Here is a 17416-nt window from a genome sequence, read left to right on the forward strand (position 1 = left end):
TTCTTTTCTTTCCCCACCCAGTCCTTTGGCTCTGGTGGTCTCCAAAGTTCCCCCGTCCATGCTAAGCCCACCCTGAGGCCACCCCAGAGCAGCATCGGGGGGTCCCCGCTGGTTGCCAGTGGTGCCTCATGATTTTGGCTTTTAAATTTTTCAAATCCTGTAGTGCTTTAGGGAATAACTCTGAAACTCCACGGCCTGTCAGCTGCTGCTCTCCTGTTTTATTCAGACAAAACAATTCCTCTCCAGGCCTGTGACTCAAGGACACCTCACTGCCTCAGGCCCCCAAAAATATTTTAAAAAGTGAACTGGGGGGGAAACAAACTGGGAGTAAATTACTTCATTACCTGAAGCTGTAATTGGAGGATTAACCCAAATTACATCAATTAATATCAATTAATTGATACATAAATGGGCCAAACTTATAATTGCCTTAAAAACTCGTGGCCATCATCCATTTTGGGTGTAGCCCCCTGGGGAGGCTTTGTCTGCCCTTAACGTACCTGGAGGCCCCTCATTAAATAGATCCACTCTTATTCTCTTAATTATGGTTTTAGGTAAGCCCAAAAAAGGCATCACCAGCACCTGGGGGGGCTGCAGAGCCCACCCTGGGACACCCACGGGGCACACGGGGGTCACTCACACGCTGACGGGGGGGTCCCGCCGTTGGTGGCTTCTGTCTTCTCGCTGAAACCAAAGAGAGGAGGGGGCTGAGCGTGGGCGGGGTTGGTGTCCCCTGGGAGGGGACAAACCCCCCAGGAGGGACATCCCGGCCCCCGGGGTGCCACAGCTGCCCTCACCTGGGGGTCTCGGCCTCGGAGCCGCGGAGCAGCGCGCTCTGCACCAGCCCCGTCAGGCTGGCGATCTGCTTCTCCATGGCCTCCATCCGCTCCCTGCACCGGGAAAGGGACGGGGACGGGTCACCGGCTGCGTCTGCCACCACGGCCACCCCCGGCTGCTCCCGGCCCTGCTCACAGCCCGGCCCTGCTGCCTTCCTCTGCTCCTCCTCCTCCTCCCCCCCATCTGCTCCTCCTGCCCCTCCAGCCGATACAAAACCCCTGCGCAGCAAAGCTCAAACCCACCGGGGATCCCAGGTGCAAACACTCAAACCCAAACTCAGCGGAAATCCCGGAGCATCCCAGGTGCAAACACAAACCCAGGACAACCTGGAATATCCCAGGTACAAACACAAACCCAGGACAACCTGGAATATCCCAGGTACAAACACAAACCCAGGACAACCTGGAATATCCCAGGTACAAACACAAACCCAGGACAACCTGGAATATCCCAGGTACAATCACAACCTGGAGCATCCCGGGTGCCAATACCCAAATCCAGGAGATCCTGGAGCATCCCAGGTGCAAACACAGCCTGGAGCACACAGGTGCAAGCACACCACCCCTCCTCTCACCTGGTCTCGGTGTCCTTGGCCGGTCCGGGCGATCCGAAGCCCGAGAGCGGCCGCTCCCCGGGGCCGGGGAACAGCTCGGGGGGCCCGGACGAGCTGGGGTTGCGCGTTTTGCCCACGGGGCTGTCCATGAAGACGGAGGAGCAGGAATCCTTGCGGAAGGACTGACGGACAGGCGAGGAGCGGCTAGGCGGGCCTGAGTAGGGGCTGTGCGGGCTCTGCCCGGGCTCCACCATCTTCTGCGGGGATGAGGGCGGCATGCGGAAGCCCAGCCCGGGGCCGTAGGTGTCGCTGTAGATGGGCGCGTTGGGCTTGTACAAACTGTCCTCCAGCTCCGTCTGCAGCGCGGCCGCCGAGTAGGTGCTGAGTGACCGCACTGAGCCCCGCTTGTAGAGCCCCCCCGAGTAGCCAAAGGGGTCCCCCATGCCCGCCAGCGACTGCGTGGAGGTGATGCTGAGCCGGCCCTCGTGCACCATCCCGTAGGGATCGGCGTAGAGCCCCTCGTTCTTCACCAGCACCACGTTCTTGCCCGCCAGGTCCTCGTCCGGTTTGACGTCGCGGCGCTCCAGGATGGCGCTGGGGCTGGGGGACACGCCCTGGGCGGGGGGCAGGCTGGACAGGCGCTCGCCGTGGTGGACGGGGCTGCCGGCGTACGAGGGCGGGCGGCCGCCGCTGTAGGACATGCGGGAGCGCGACGGCGACGAGGACTGCAGCACGGGCGGCGGCGAGCCGGAGGCCAGGTGGGAGGCTGGGGAGATGTTGTTGAGCCGGCGGGTGGGAGAGGATTCCCGGGAGGTGTAGACCATGTCCCGCTGTGGAATGGGGCAGAGGGGTCAGCACGGAGTGAGCCCTGCCCTGCTGGGCCCTTCGCCCCACCAAGGACCGGCAGCTCTGGCAAAGCCTTGGCAAAGCCTTCCCTTGGAACACAAACCCTGTGAGGAACCCCTGAGGGAGCTGGGGGTGCTCAGCCTGGAGAAAAGGAGACTCAGGGGTGCCCTCATCGCTCTGCACAGCTCTGAAAGGTGCCTGTGCTCACCTGGGGCTGGGCTCTGTCTCCAGGGACTGACAGAGCCAGAGCACTCAGCCTCCAGCTGCACCAAGGGAAATATAGGTTGGATATTAGGAAGAAGTTTTTCACAGAGAGGTGATAAAGTTCTGGAATGGCTGCCTGGGGAGGGTGCAGTCCCCATCCCGGGGTGTGTTTAACAAAGCCTGGATTGGCACTGGGTGCCAGGAATTATTGAGCTGTTGGGGCTGGGTTGGACTCCATGATCTTGGAGGACTCTTCCAACCCAGGGATTCTGTAATTCTGTGATTCCCAGCCAGCAGCGGGCTGATTTATCCTGATGATTTATCCTGATGATTTATCCTGATTATTTAATTCCCTAAATACCATATTTACAACCCCGCTGTCAGCCCCCAGCCAGCGCTGGCAGCCGGCAGGATGAATCCCAACCACACACAATTCCCAATTCCCAATCTCTGCTGCTCCCACTCCACCTGGCCCTGCCACCCCCCCGGGCTGTCCCCGTGTCCCCTCTCACCCTCAGGTCGCCGTTGGTGATGTGTGAGGCTGGGAACGAGGCATAGAGCGGCTCTTTCCGGTAGATTTTAATGATGCTTCTGTCCTGGATGTCTCTGGAAGCAGAGGCAGAGCCTGAACACCTGGGACAGAGCCCCAAAACCCCAGTGCTGCACCCACCACCCCCTTTTGTCCTTCGTCCCTGTCCTGGGTTGTAAGATAGGAGTGTTTTCTGTTAGAGGTGAGGCAATTATCTTCTGTTCACTGGGCAGCTTTCTTTATCTTTTCCACAGCCAATCCTCCCTCCAGGAGATCTCTCGCTCCATCCCAAATCCCGGGAGCTCCACCCCAAATCCAGGCAGCTCCATCCCAAAGCCAGGGATGCCCCATCCTCATCCAGGGATTCTCCATCCTCATCCAGGGATGCCCCATTCTCATCCAGGGATTCTCCATCCTCATCCAGGGATGCTCCATCCCACATTCCCTCCCCAGCTCAGGCTCTGGGCTGTTTCACCCCCACCCAAATTTTTAATTTTCCTAATAAAGAGCTGTTATTCCTATTCCCATATCTTTGCCTGAGAACATTTAAATTTTAAAATTATAACAATTTGGAGGGAGGGGTTTTACATTTTCCATTCAAGGGAAACTCCTGCCTTCCCTAGTGGACACCTGACTTTTCAAACCAAGACAATCCCGCAGATTTCCCAGCTTGTGGTGGATTTAAGGGACGGGAAACCAGCCCGGGGTGGGATTTGCTCCCTCCCTGCTCACCGGACATCCTCCAGCTCGTAGAAGACGTTTCGGGACTCGTCCTTGATGAGGATGGCGGTGTTGGGGGACTTGAGCATGCCCATGGTGAGCTTCTGCGGGAACATGTGCACGATGAGGGCGTGCAGGGTGTCCATGCTGCTGATCTCGTGCGTGATGTGCACCCGCCGCGTCTCGTCCCCAAACTGCAGGAACAGCACCCCTGGGAGCACAGGGGGCACGCGGCAGTCAGCTCTGACCCTGCCCCTTCTCCGCGGGGGTGACAGGGTCTTCCCAGCCAAAAAAAAGGGGATGGGGGAGCTCTGGCCACCCAACAATGCCCTGGTGAAGGTGGAAGGCTCTGGGGCAACCAAGAAAAGGGATTGGGGAGCTCTGGCCACCCAATCTCACCCTGGTGAAGGTGGAAGGCTCTGGGGCAACCAAGAAAAGGGATTGGGGAGCTCCGGTCACCCAACTTCGCCCATGTGCAGGGAGGTTTTCCTAGAGGGCTCTGGGGCACCCAAAAAAAGGGGGTGGGGGTGCCCTGGCCACCGAACCTTGCCCTGGTGAAGGTGGAAGGCTCTGAGGCACCCAAAAAACGGGGATGGGGAGATCTGGCCATGCAACCTTGCCCTGGTGAAGGTGGAAGGTTTTGGGGCTCCCAAAAAAAAGGGGTTGCGGGATGTCTTCCCACCCAGCCTCGCCCTGGTGAGGGGAGGTGTTCCTAGAGAGCTCTGGGGCATCCAAAAAAACGGGATGGGGAGGCCAAGCAACCTCACCCTGCTGAAGGTGGGAGGCTTGGGAGCACCCACAAAAAGGGGCTGGCAGATCTCTCTCCACCCAGCTGGCGAGAGTGTGGTTGGGTCTGGAATTTTGGGTGGATGGAGACCAGCCCCACGCTCCACCTCGGAGGTTTTGGGGCCTCCCGGGGTACCTGGGGAGCGCAGCTTGGTCTGGAATTTTGGGTGGATGGATGGAGACCAGCCCCACGCTCCACCTCGGAGGTTTTGGGGCCTCCCGGGGTACCTGGGGAGCGCAGCTTGGTCTGGCTGGCCGAGCGGGACAGGGGCAGGCTCTGGCGGAACCGGTTCATCCTGTTGAAGGCCAGCGGCAGCTCCGCCTCCGACATGGTCTCCAGGGATTCGGCCGAGGCGAAGGAGAGCTTGGCTTGGTCGGCCAGGCCAGGCTGGGAGCCCTGGGAGTGCCGGGAGCTCCTGGTCTGCAACGGGAGTGGGGACAGGGACAGGTCAGGGGGACAGGGATGGGCGGCCCGGACCCCCTGGTGAGGCTGGTGCCGCTTTTCCTTGGGAATGCCGTGCCGGGATGGAGGGGCTGGTGTGGGATGGTGGAATGTCCTGGGATGGGAGGGAGACACGAAGGCCGGCAAGTGCAACCCCTGGGACGCCCCCAGAAATCCCTGCCTGTGCCTGAGGGTGCGGCTGGGCCGCATTCGGGGGGCTGCACCCCAAAATCCAGGGAGCTCCATCCCAAATCCTCGGAGCTCCATCCCAAAATCCAGGGAGCTCCATCCCAAATCCAGGGAGCTCCATCCCAAATCCAGGGAGCTCCATCCCAGATCCAGGGGGGCTGCACCCCAGATCCAGGGAGCTGCACCCCAAAATCCAGGGAGCTCCATCCCTCATCCAGGGATTCTCCATCCTCATCCAGGGATGCCCCATTCTCATCCAGGGATTCTCCATCCTCATCCAGGGATGCTCCATCCCACATTCCCTCCCCAGCTCAGGCTCTGGGCTGTTTCACCCCCACCCCGTGCCAGCTCCACCTCCTGCTCCCGGCACAGACCCCAATCCCAATCCCACCCCTCTCCAGGATAAACCTTCCCAGCTCCCTCCCGGTGCCTCTGGGCCCCCACACCGGCAAACCCCTGGAATTTAACGCTGCAGGAAGGACCGAGGCTGCCGGAGCCGGAACAACCTTGGCTGCTCCCGGAGGTTACACATCCATTACTCCACTCCCAGGAATCCTAAAGGCCCGGATCCTTCTGGGAGCAGAGCACCGGGAAGGTTTGTGGCTCTGGGAGCCGGGAGGATTTCATTTTCCAGGATCCCCATTTCACAGGAGCGTGCTGCCAGGAAATTTGCACCACAGACGTGGAAAATGTGGATTTTCCAATATCCCAAATATCCACAAATATCCACAAATATCCACAACTATCCCCAAATATCCCCAAATATCCACAACTATCCACAACTATCCCCAAATATCCCCAAATATCCACTAATATCCACTAATATCCACAAATATCCACAACTATCCCCAAATTAGTGGCCGTCCCCAGCACTGCTGCCTGTTAATAGCCCCAAAAATCCAAGCCTGGATTTTCCAGGCACTTGTTGAAGGTTGGCAAAGCCAGCAGAGGGAACAGACAGCTCCCTGGGTGTGGAAAAGGCGGCGCTGGAAAGGGACAACAGCTCTATTTTAAGACAGGGGGGAAAAAGGAAAAAAAAGAAAGAAATCAATATGAAATGATAACAGCCATCATCGCCATTTAAATGAGACATTAATTGGAAGATTTAATTAATCCTGCGAGGCGGGGTTTGGGAGGACTTGAAATGTTCTCGCCCGTAGCTAATTGCTGGAAAATTGACTGCTGGGCTGGGTTGTTGTTGTTGGAGCACAAAGAGCCCTGGCAGAGCCTCACATCCAGCAAGGGATGCAGGGATGGAGCGAAACATTCCCTGCTCCCAACCCTGGACCGCAGCTCTGGCCCCTCGTGGGGGTGGCTTTGGGGTGGGGAAGGGCGATTTTGGGGCTCCCCACCCTCCAGGCTGTGGTTTCTGGGGCCCTGCTCTGGGTTTGGGGCGGTGCTGCCGCGGATCCCAGCCCGGGATGGATCCTTAGGGAAGCACAGGGGTGGGGCCGGCAGCTCCTGCTGGGGGAGTGAGCCAGGGCTGCGGCTCGGCCCTGCTCTGCCTTCCTGGATCCTTCCCTGCCCTGTTCCTGTTCTCTGGGATCTCATCCTGCCCCAAATCCATCCCTGCACCCATCCCCAAATTCATCCCTGCATCCATCCATCCATCCCTGCATCCCTGCATCCATCCCTGCATCCATTCCTCCATCCATCCATCCATCCATCCATCCATCCATCCATCCATCCATCCATCCATCCATCCCTGCATCCCTGCATCCATCCCTGCATCCATCCCTGCATCCATCCCTTCCCCTCCCCACTCCATAAATCCCAACCAATCCCCACCCCCTGGGGGTGACAGGGACACTTCCCTGCCCCAGGTGACCCCAACACCCCCTGTCCCTGCCCTGTTCCCATTCTCTGGAATCTCACCCTGCCCTAAATCCATCCCTGCATCCATCCCTGCATCCATCCCTGCATCCATCCCTTCCCCTCCCCACCCCCCCGGGGGTGACAAGGACACTTCCCTGCCCCGGGTGAGCCCAGCCCCCCCCGGCCCCGCAGCTGCCCCCGGAGCCCCCCCGCTGTGGATAATTTATGGAATCAGTCCAACCACAAAACCCCAAGGAAAGCCGGGCCAGACGGGAGTTAATGGCTTCTGAGCCCCGAGGGGACAGATCTGCCCTGGCGCTCTGCACAGCCCCCAGACCTGCCACAGCACCGGGGCACAGCCACCCCGGCCCCCTCCCTAAACTCAGGGCAGCCCCGTGGGCACAGGACCCCCCAGATGGGCACAGAGCCCCCCAAATGGGCACGGGATCCCCCAGATGGGCACAGAACCATCCCAAATGGGCACGGGACCCCCCAGATGGGCACAGGATCCCCCAGATGGGCACGGGACCCCCCAGATGGGCACGGGACCCCCCAGATGGGCACAGAACCCGCCAGATGGACACAGAGCCCCCCAGATAGGCACGGGACCCCCCAGATGGGCACAGGACCCCCCCCAGACGGGCACAGGGCAATTCCCTGTGGGATCTGAGCCCACCCGGGGGGTGGCAGGGAAGCGGGGGAGGGAGGGGGGACACCGCCCCCCGGCTGCTGTCCCCAGCTGGGCAATGACCCATTTCCTGCCGAGCCAGCCCCAGAGCGGCAATCCTGGAGCTGGACCCTGGAATTCCCTGCCGGCCAGCGTGGGAATTCCAGCGGGGAGCGCTCGGGAAGGGAGTGAGGGAACGCAGCCACAACAAAAGCCGCTCAAGGCCGCGGGGAGGCTGCGCCAGGAAAAATGTGGAATTTCGGGGCAGAGGGGGCTGGGCAAAGGGCACCAGGCTCGGGATGCCCCCAGCCCCCCCCCGGGATTAAACCTGCTGGGATGAACCCCCCCCCGGGAACCTCGGGAGCCGCGGGAATCCCGCCTGGACCCCTGGCAGTGCCCTCGTGGGGATGGTCCCGGGAAAACCCGGTCCCAAAAAACCCTTCTGGGGGAGACAGGGGGGGGAAAATCCCCAATTCCAGCAGGGCCAGGAGCACCCCCAGCCCCTCTGGGGGAGGAATTGGGAAAATCCCCAATTCCAGCAGGGCCAGGAACGTCCCCATCCCCTCCCCCGTGCCCGGGAGTTTTATATAAAAACGGTGGGATGGGGAATGGAGGGCTTTTTTTAATATCTATTTTTTTTTTTCTTTTGTCTCCCCAGAGCTAAAAAAAGCCACAATTAAGGGATTCTTTGAGCTCCTAAAAAGCCCCGAGCATCCCTGCGGAAGCAGCTCCATTATCTCTGCCTGGAGATAAGGATGCTCCTCATTCCTGCCCCTCCTCATCCTCATCCTCTCCCAAATTCCCCGGCCCAGCTGCGAGGGCGGAATGCTCGGAGAGGAGCAGGGAAGGATCAGAGGACCCGGCGGATTTTTGGGAAGCCGTGAAAGGAGCGGGGTCACGCCTCGGAATGGGGAAAAGCGGTGGAGCTGCTTGGATGGGGAGAGGGAGAGGGGTCAGGAGAGGGACAGAGGTGACAGGAGCAGCCCTGGACCTCCCGCAGGTCACCTCAAAGCAGATAGGAGGGGAAAAAAAACAAGGGAAAAATGCGTGGGGAAGGAATCCTGCCCCGGGATGGAGCGGCTGCTCCAAAGCACCCGGAGCGACCCCACAGCTGCACATTTCCACCCTGCGACCCTGCTGGGGACTGCGGGGCGGGGACACCGGGGTTGTCCCAGCCCCACGGGCTCCCAGGGATGTGCTGGAGCCATCCCGGGGGAAAACGGGTCCTGCCCGGCCCCTGCTTCCATCCCACACCCGAGGGGCTTCCAGGTCGTGACTGGTGACAGGGACAGCAGGAGGAGAAGCGGCTCCGTCCCCTTCTGCCAACCCCTCGGGGACACTCAGAGCTCCGATTCCCGCCCCATCCCGAGCCCCGCACCCCCTCGCACCCCAAAACCGCCGAGACCAGCCCCAGAACAGACCTGGGATGGACAATCCCTCGCTGTCCCGATGCCACCAGCGGCGCCTGTCCCCGAGCTGAGCCTGCCCTCCCCTCCCGTCACCGGGAGGAGCCTCCCGGGCTGGGCTGGGCGGCTCTGGGGTGGGGGCCGCGCCCTCCAGGAGCCCCCAGACCTCCCAGAATCGCCCCCCATGGGCACCGAGGGTGCTCCGGAGCGAGGCCGGGCATGGCCCTGGCGGGGCCTGGCAGGTCCTGGCAGCTCCTGGCAGGTCCTGGCAGCTCCCTGCTCTCTCCTGCCCGTCTGCAGCTCCTCCACAGGATGGGGATAAACGCAGGGAGCCCTGAAATCCCTGGAAAACAGCTGGCACGGCTGGCACGGCCGGCCCCGGGCGCGGTTATTTACCGAGGCTCCGGCCCCCGGTTGGACACGGATCGGGATTAATCCCGGCTCATCCCCCTCTCGTCGCTTAATCCCGGGATCCCGCCCAGATCCCATCTGGTGCTGAGCCCTGGGGTGGGATCCGAGGGGAGGGGTGGGATCAGTGGGATGGGATGGGATCCATGGGATGGGAACCATGGGATGGGATGGGAACCATGGGATGGGATCCGTGGGGTGGCCATACCCAACTGGAATCGAATATCCCAGACCAGAACCCAGCATTCCCAACTGGAATTTTCAGAATTCCAAATTTCAGAACATTCCTGACCCAGCATCCCTGACAAGAATTCCCAACTGGAATAGAACATCCGTGACCAGAACCCGGCTTTCCCAACGGGGATGCAGCGTCCTCAAACAGACATGGCATCCCTGACCAAAAACCAGCATTCCCAGCTGGAATAGAGCATCCGTGACCAAAAACCAGCATCCCTGATGAGAAACTATAATTCCCAATTCGAACAGAACATCCCCGACTCGAACCCAACCTTCCCAGGGGGAATTCAGCATCCCGAGCCCGGCTGTCCTCCCCCGGTTCCAGCGGCATCCCAGAGCCGACATTCCCGGCTGTGCTCCGACACCTGATCCCGGCTGGTGAAACCCAACCCCTCCGCTGCGCCTCTGGATTCCATTCGGGAGGGAATTCCAACATCCCAGCTCCCGCCTCTGCAGGCGGAGGAGCCGGGAGATGCCCAGCTGGGAAGAAAAGGAGGGAAAACCGGGGGGAATTTGGGCAGAAATGGAAGAAATGAGAGGTCTGGGGTGCTCCGAGCACCACCCAAAGGGTTTTTCCAGGAGTCTCCCCCATCCAAAGGGTTGTGGCCACTCCAACTCCGCCCTCCCAGCCCCCTCCCNNNCGCCCCCAAATTAAAATCCTTCCCGCTGCCGGCAGCAGTAACTCATCCCGCGTCTAATGCTGAACATTTTGCCAGGATTATCCCGATTAAGGCAGAATTAATCCCGATCTCAATGTTAACAGGATTAGCGTTCAAATCGGATTAGGGTTTTCAAACCGGACCCCTTGACTGAAGGAAGGGGCCGCCCCTCCTGGGTGAGCGGGGCTCCCTGCTTTGGGATGGGTCATTCCCAACCCCGATCCCGACCCCAGAAACTCCCGACACTCTGCAGTGACAGCACCTGGATGTCCCCAAGGTAAAGCTCTGTCCCCGGAGAGGGAGAGGGAAAAGGGGAAAGGGAAAGGGGAAAGGGAAAAGGGAAAAGGGGAAAGGGGAAAGGGAAAGGGAAAGGGAAAGGGAAAAGGGGAAAGGGGAAATGGAAAAGGAGGAGGAAAAGGAAAAAGGGAAAGGGAAAAGGGAAAAGTGAAGAGGGGAAAGGGGAAAGGGAAAAGGGAAGGGAAGGAAAAAGGGGGCTGCTCGTCCCCTCTCCCCGATTTTCCTGCTGGCAGCAGAGCTCCGCGTGCTGATGAATATTTAAAAGCCTGGATCCTCTGCAGCCTCATGAATATTGACGCTGCTGCTCGCCCCACACCTTCCCCGTCCGCCCCTCAGAGGGATCGGGCTGGGGCCGGGATGTTCCCGGGGGATCCGAGGGATGTCCCGGAGTCCAGCCAGGCTCTGCTGCTGCACCCCCGCTGGAAAATCCCACCCCGTCCGTTCCCGCCGTGCCTCAGTTTCCCCGCTCCTGCGCTGAGGATGCCTCTCCCATTCCCAGCACCCTGGTGGGGTGGGAGCCACCCCCGCCAGTGGCAAAGGGTTGGGATCAGGAGACCTTTAATCGCTTTTCCAAGCCAAACCATCCATAAATATCGACAACCCCGGGATCGATGGACAACAACGGGCAGCATCTCCCGGCGAGGCCAGAAAACCAGCGAGGACCCCAAAAACCACAGCGAGGAGGTCGGAGCAGCCTCTCCCCACTCTTCAAATGCCCCAAATCCCCCTTTCCCCCAGGAACATCCCACCCGCGGCCCTCCGGAGCGCGGCGGAGCCAAGGCCGGCGGGAGCGGCGGGATTACAGCAGCCGAGGACTCGCTGCCTGCTATTTGCTCATCTCCTGCGGGTAAACACTCATCTCCTGCCTCTCTTTGCGGCTGGCCGAGCGCCGCCGAGGTGGAAATGGCTCCCGCCAGGAGCCGCGGAGCTCCCGGGAAGCCGCAGCCGCGATCCCGAGGCCGGAGCAGGAGCCCGGTGCGGGAAAAGCCGCTCCTGACTCTTGTTTTCAACACAAACGCGTCCTTTGTGTGTCCCCCGCCGGTTTTGCCCTTCTGGATCTTTTACTCGGCTGCCTTTGATGTTCCTTTAAAGCCCCGGCTCCAAAGGAGCTCTGCCGAGCCTTTGGATCTTCCCGTTCCGCCCGGGAATCCAAATTCCATCCCACCCCTCGCATCAGCGCGGCGGGAGCCCCCAGCCCTCTCCGCTGAACTTCCCCGCGGGATTTTCCCCCTTTGGATGCGGCCCTGGATGTCCCAAAAACCCCGCGAGCCTTTGGGATGGCCCCGGCCGGGAGGCTCCGGGCACTGTCCCCTGTAGGGACAAAGATCAAAGCCAGCCTTGAGGATTTCTCTGTTTTTTTGGGATTTCTGAGTGCTGGGGATGGGAAGAGGGGTGAGAGCCATTTCCGGGTGCTTCCAGATGGACAAACGGCTTTGTTTTCTGGCCTGGAGGGGCCTCAGCACCAAACTCCAGCTTGGGAATCCCAATTCCAGCTTGGGAATCCCAAAACTCCTTCCTCTGGTCTAAAATTCTCCCAACGCCAAACTCCTCTGATCCAAAAATGTCCAAGCACCAAATCCCAGCTTGGGAATCCCAAAACTCTTTCCTCTGGTCCAAAAATCTCCCAGCACCAAATTCCAGCTTGGGAATCCCAAATCCCAGCCTGGGAATCCCATTCTTCTTCCCTCTAAAAACGTCCCAACACCAAACCCGTGACTGAAATTCCCGTTCCTCCTCCCGTTCCATCCGTCCTGCGAGGTGCTGGCACAGCCCGAGACCCCCCAGCTCATCTCCTGACCCTTCTCTGGGGGATTTTTTGGGAATGAGGGGGATGAGGAGCCCGGAAAGGGAAGAGGTGATGGACAAGGGGACACGGAGCGACGGGAGAGGGGGCAGATCCCAGAGCCCGGCAGGGAAAAGGGGCAGGAGCAGCTCCAGGGGAGGAGGAAGAGGAGGAGGAGGAGGCTGGAAACCAGAGCAAGCCCTGAACCCCTGCTGGGAGCAGCCACTCCGAGCTTCCAACTCCATCCAGAACCGGCCTTTTCCCATCATTTTCCCATCCTTTCCCAGAATCCTGGTCTCAGAAATAACTCCAGAGCAGCAGGATTTGGCTGTGGGGTGGGGCCTCACAGAACAACTCACAGCTCGCCCCAAACCCCAAAATTCCCTCTCACGACCTTCGGCTTCAGCTGAGCTGAGACCAAACCACTTCAGCCCGGGAATTCTCATCCAAAAAAATCCCACCCCGGGCTCCCACCCCCATCCAGAGCCACAGCCAAGCACATGCATTTCAAAGAGAAAGCAGGAAAAATCCGAAATACTGACCTTAAAGCTCCAGTAGTTGGGTTGCTAACAACAACAAAGAGATAGAACAGAAGAAAACACACACACACACACACAAACAGAAAAATACCATTAAGATTCTCGGTTTGACTTTTGGTTTTTTTCCCTTTGAGAATGGCTGAGCTCGGATTTAAACCTGCTCTGGTTCCTGCCCCTCCCAAAGGGTCGCTGCAGTTTCGGGGAGCAAGCAGGGGGTGGGGATTGAGGCAAATTGGGGTGAAAAAGGAGGGAAAAGGGGTTGGCACAGCAGCCCAGCATGGCTACTGGTGTCACTGGTGCGCCCAGCCCCTCCTGGCGCTGGAAGTCACAACAATGTTCATTTTCCACGGGATTTTCCAGCCTTTCCCGCTGTGCCCGCCCCCTCCCCGTGCGCCGGTGTCACCGCTGTCACAGCGATGTGGCACCGCCGGTGACAGGAGCTGGCAGCGCTCCCGAGCTCCCCGTGCCCGGGGATGGGATGGGATCCATGGGATGGGATGGGATGGGATCCATGGGATGGGATGGGAGCCGGTGGTCCTGGAGGGGGCAGCGGGACCACAGCCCCCACCAGGGCCTGGCGGAGTTTGGGAAGGGATTGGAAGTAATTTTTATTCCAGGGGGATCCCGATATTCCAGGCTGTTCCCAGCCCCACCCGACCCCCTGCAGGAGGGAAGGTGGGCCCAGGGGTGAGGAGTGGGATCAAGGGACAAGCAGTGGGATTTAGGGACAAGGAATGGGATCCAGGGACAAGAATGGGATCCAGGGACAAAAATGGGATCCAAGGACAAGGAGCAGGACCCAGGGACAAGGGGTGGGATCCAGGGACAAGGGTGGGATCCACCTGGCTGGAAGGAGAAGTCAGCGGGATAATGATCTCAGGGTCTCCTGGCTTTTCCCTTCCCCAACTTTTCCCTTCCCCAATTTTTCCCTCCCCAACTTTTCCCCTTCCCCCTCCCTCTCGTCATTTCTCCCTCCAGGACCCTCAGTAATTTTCCCTCTCCTGACGCTGCTGATCCTATCTGCTGCCAGCGCCGGCCGTGGATTTCATTTATTATTTCGGGATGACAGTGTGGATTTTATTTATTATTTCGGGATGACTGGACAAGCTCCTCACCGAGCCCATAAAGCACAGCCAAATCCAGAATGTTCTGGCACCGTTTGGGGTGGGCACAGGGTGGCACAGCACCCGTCCCCAGCCCAGCTCAGAGGATCCAGCTGGCAAAAACAAGGTTTTGACCCCATTTATCTAACCCTCTTGTAAAAATTTAAAAGTTTGATAAAGGACAATGAGAAATAAAAACAATAAAGCAAATATTGGCATTCAGTCAAGAGCACATTTACTATTTTGGAAACATTTTTTTATATATTTATATTTTTAAAAATAACTTTTTATATATTTATTTCTATTGTATTAGCTTGTTGCACATTTATTATATTAAATATTTATTATATATATTTTATGTATAAAATAATATGGATACTTAATTATACAGATTTATAATATATATTTATATATTATATTTTATATTTAAAAATATTTAAATATTTTTAATATTTTAATAATTTAAAATGTTTCCATATTTTCAATACTTTAAAACACTTAAAAATGTTTAGAAACTATTTTCAACATCTTAAAATATCTTCATATTTGCGAAAAGCCAAATCATTTTATTCTATTTCACTCCTTGTGTTTCTTATCTACAACACAACCTTGCCCTGGCAGCCCTGGGGATGTGGCACCGCCCAGGGGACAGGGACACGCTGCCCGTCCCCTGCCGGGCGCCAGGACCAGCCAGGGCTGACAATCTGGCGCCGGTGGCCGATGCCAGGCAGGCCGTGCCCAGCGCCCCGTGGCACTCGGTGGCTCCATCTGTCCCCGCTGGCGCTGCTGCCACCCCCCAAATGTCCCCAAAATCACAGAGGGCGCAGCCCCGGGGCTGGGTCAGGCACAGCCGCGGGCCCCAGGTTTTAGTTTTTATATTTTTTGTGGTTTTGTGCTGCTTTAGGAGAGTTCGGAGCTCCGTCTTATGGGATGGTGCACGGAGCAGGGAGACAAAACGATTCCTGCTCCAGCTGGGGACCAAGGACAAATGATCCAAATCTCACCCCAAGAGCACAAACAACAAAGAGAAAAAATCAAGAAGGATGGGACTGCATAACCTAAACTGTAATTGGACAATTAATTCCAATATGCAAATGGAGCAGAACTTATCAAAGTGAGAGACCCTGAGAGCGGTCAACATTTTGTGACCATTTTGGTTCATTTTGGGTTCATTTTGTGACCATTTTGGTTCATTTTGGGTTCACTTTGTGACCGTTTTGGTTCACCTGGGGTGCAGCCCTGGCTGGGGGGCTGAGGCTTGAGAAGGCCTCACCCCCAGCCCCCCAAACCCGGGGACAGAACCCCAGGGCAGTGTCCAGGTCCCTGTGATGCCTTGGGAAGGCTGAGCTGGAGCAGAAGCCAGGCAGAGTTACAGAAAAAACAGGGATTTGTTAAAAGGATCTCCTCAGTGGATCCACCTTGGGCAGCACAAGAGCCCAGCCAGGGCTGCAGCCCAGGTGAACCAAAATGGTCCCAAAATGAACCAAAATGGTCCCAGAATGAACCCAAGATGAACCCAAATGGTCCCAAAATGCACGAGCGCTCACGGGGTCTCTCCCTGGGATCAGCTCTGCTCCATGTGCAGGTTGCAGTTCATTGTCCCATTCCAGCTCAGCCCCTGCAGTCCCACCCTTGTTTTTCTCTCTCCAGCCCACGCTGTTTGTGCTCCTGGGGTGAGATTTGGATCATTTGTCCTTGGTGCCCAGCTAGAGCAGGAATCGTTTTGTCTCCCTGCTCTGCGCACAGAGCTCACCATCCCATAATATGGAGCCCAGACCCACACACTAAAGCAGCACAGAATCTGAAAAACATAAAAACCAAAACTGAGGCATCACCTGCCAGCCCCTTCCAGGCTGGATTTGCCCGGAGAGGAGAGGGCCGAGCTGGAATTAACATTTCGCTGGCTCTTCAAAAGCATCAAAGGGAGATAATGGGCCGGGAGAGGATTGGAAGCGACAGCCGCGTTCCGAGCCATAAAGCAGGCGGCTCCTTGCAGCAGCAACTCTGCAAAAGGTGCAGGGAATTACAGAGGCTGTGATTTATAATTACAATGAGAGTCATGTCCGTGGTGCTGCCAAACGAGGGAATAACGAGGAGCTCGGGTCCCCGAAGAGCCGGGAGGAGGGCGGAGGGATGGACACACACGCGGGGCAGGGAAGCAGGGCCGCAGTGACGCAATCGGGAGTATTTCGGGAGTCAAGTTTGAAAAAATAAAATAAATTAAATGGTGGTTGTGGTTGTCCCAGGAGCTGACGGGAGGTAAATGAAATGAAATCCAAGTGAGTCAGCGCCTCGACCGAGGGGGACTTCCCCTGAATGGCAATTAAATCACAAATCTGTTGGTGATTAACGAGGCACGACCGTGTCCCTCTCGAAAGGGCAGCAGCGGCAGCCGCCGCCCCGCACTCCCAGGGAGGACAGAGGCAGCTTCATCGGCTTTTTAATTAACTCATTTCCAGGAGCTCCAGCTTCCGATCGAGTCCCCCACCCTCAGGCACCGCGTCTTGACAAACAAAAATCTCCTTGAAAAATAACAGCCAAGTGAATTTAATCTGTTTCTGCTTATTAAAGTTGTTTGGTTGTTGTTTTTTCTGGTTTTGTTTGGGTGGGTTTTTTTTGTGGGTTTTTTTTTTTTTTTTAAATGCTTTTCAGCGCCAGCGAAAGTGCATTAAAGTGGAAATAGCAGCATGACAAGACAGGGAGAAGAATGCAAACAGTGACCAGACAGAGCGGGGGCTGCAGATTTTGTCACCTGAGGTGTCACAATTATTGCAGGCACCTCTCAAATGTGACCAGGGCAGGGGACACTGGGGACAGGATGGGATACAGGAGGGCTGGGGCTCGTCCCCGTCACACCTGGGCCTGTCAGGCGGCTCCCAGAGCCCCCGCGAGGTTCTGCTGCTCCTCTTTCAGGCACAGCCTTGGAGCCTTGCCCCTCCACCCAGAGAGGGCTCTGACGGCCATCGAGGTGACATCAGAGGCGCCACCGCCGCCCGTCGCGGCCACTCAACGTCAGGCCTCCCCTACAGACCCCCCAGCACCACCACGCAGCCCCAACCTTCCCCTCCAGCCCCCTCCGCCGGCCCCCGCACCTCCCCTCCCCAAGCCCATCAGCGCTAATTACAGGCCCTGGGGACAGCGCCGGTGACACCGGTGACACCGGAGCCCCAGCAGGGCTGGCCAGGGGTTCCTTTTCTCGCCCGGCCCCGGCTCCGGCCGCGAGCAGGGGAATCCGCAGCGCCTGCTCGCAGCGATGCCTCAGTCCGCGCTCTGCCGAGGAGCGGCCATGCTGGGGCTCCCAAATCCCCTCGTGCGGCAGCCCCGGCCAAGGTCAGCCCCTGTCCCCGCCGCAGGAGCCCCGGGGGCCGCGTTTGGCTCTCGGGGCACCCTCAGGAG

The 17416-nt window shown here is 58.1% G+C and overlaps 1 protein-coding gene across 1 annotated transcript in view; it reads right to left on the reverse strand.

Annotated features, from left to right (window-relative positions):
• SRCIN1 (SRC kinase signaling inhibitor 1) overlaps positions 1–17416 on the reverse strand; it is a 46396-nt gene that overhangs the window by 14657 nt on the left and 14323 nt on the right. Inside the window, exons 4-10 of the mRNA XM_041471600.1 lie at positions 12921–12944; positions 4704–4896; positions 3702–3900; positions 2953–3046; positions 1412–2220; positions 798–890; positions 641–684 (exon numbers count right to left, since the gene is read on the reverse strand). Coding sequence (XP_041327534.1) covers positions 641–684; positions 798–890; positions 1412–2220; positions 2953–3046; positions 3702–3900; positions 4704–4896; positions 12921–12944 — 1456 coding nt within the window. The remainder of the gene's footprint in view (positions 1–640; positions 685–797; positions 891–1411; positions 2221–2952; positions 3047–3701; positions 3901–4703; positions 4897–12920; positions 12945–17416) is intronic.

The sequence above is a fragment of the Pyrgilauda ruficollis genome, unplaced genomic scaffold (genome assembly GCF_017590135.1).
Source record: "Pyrgilauda ruficollis isolate IOZ18807 unplaced genomic scaffold, ASM1759013v1 scaffold270, whole genome shotgun sequence".
Classification (NCBI taxonomy): Eukaryota; Metazoa; Chordata; class Aves; order Passeriformes; family Passeridae; genus Pyrgilauda; species Pyrgilauda ruficollis.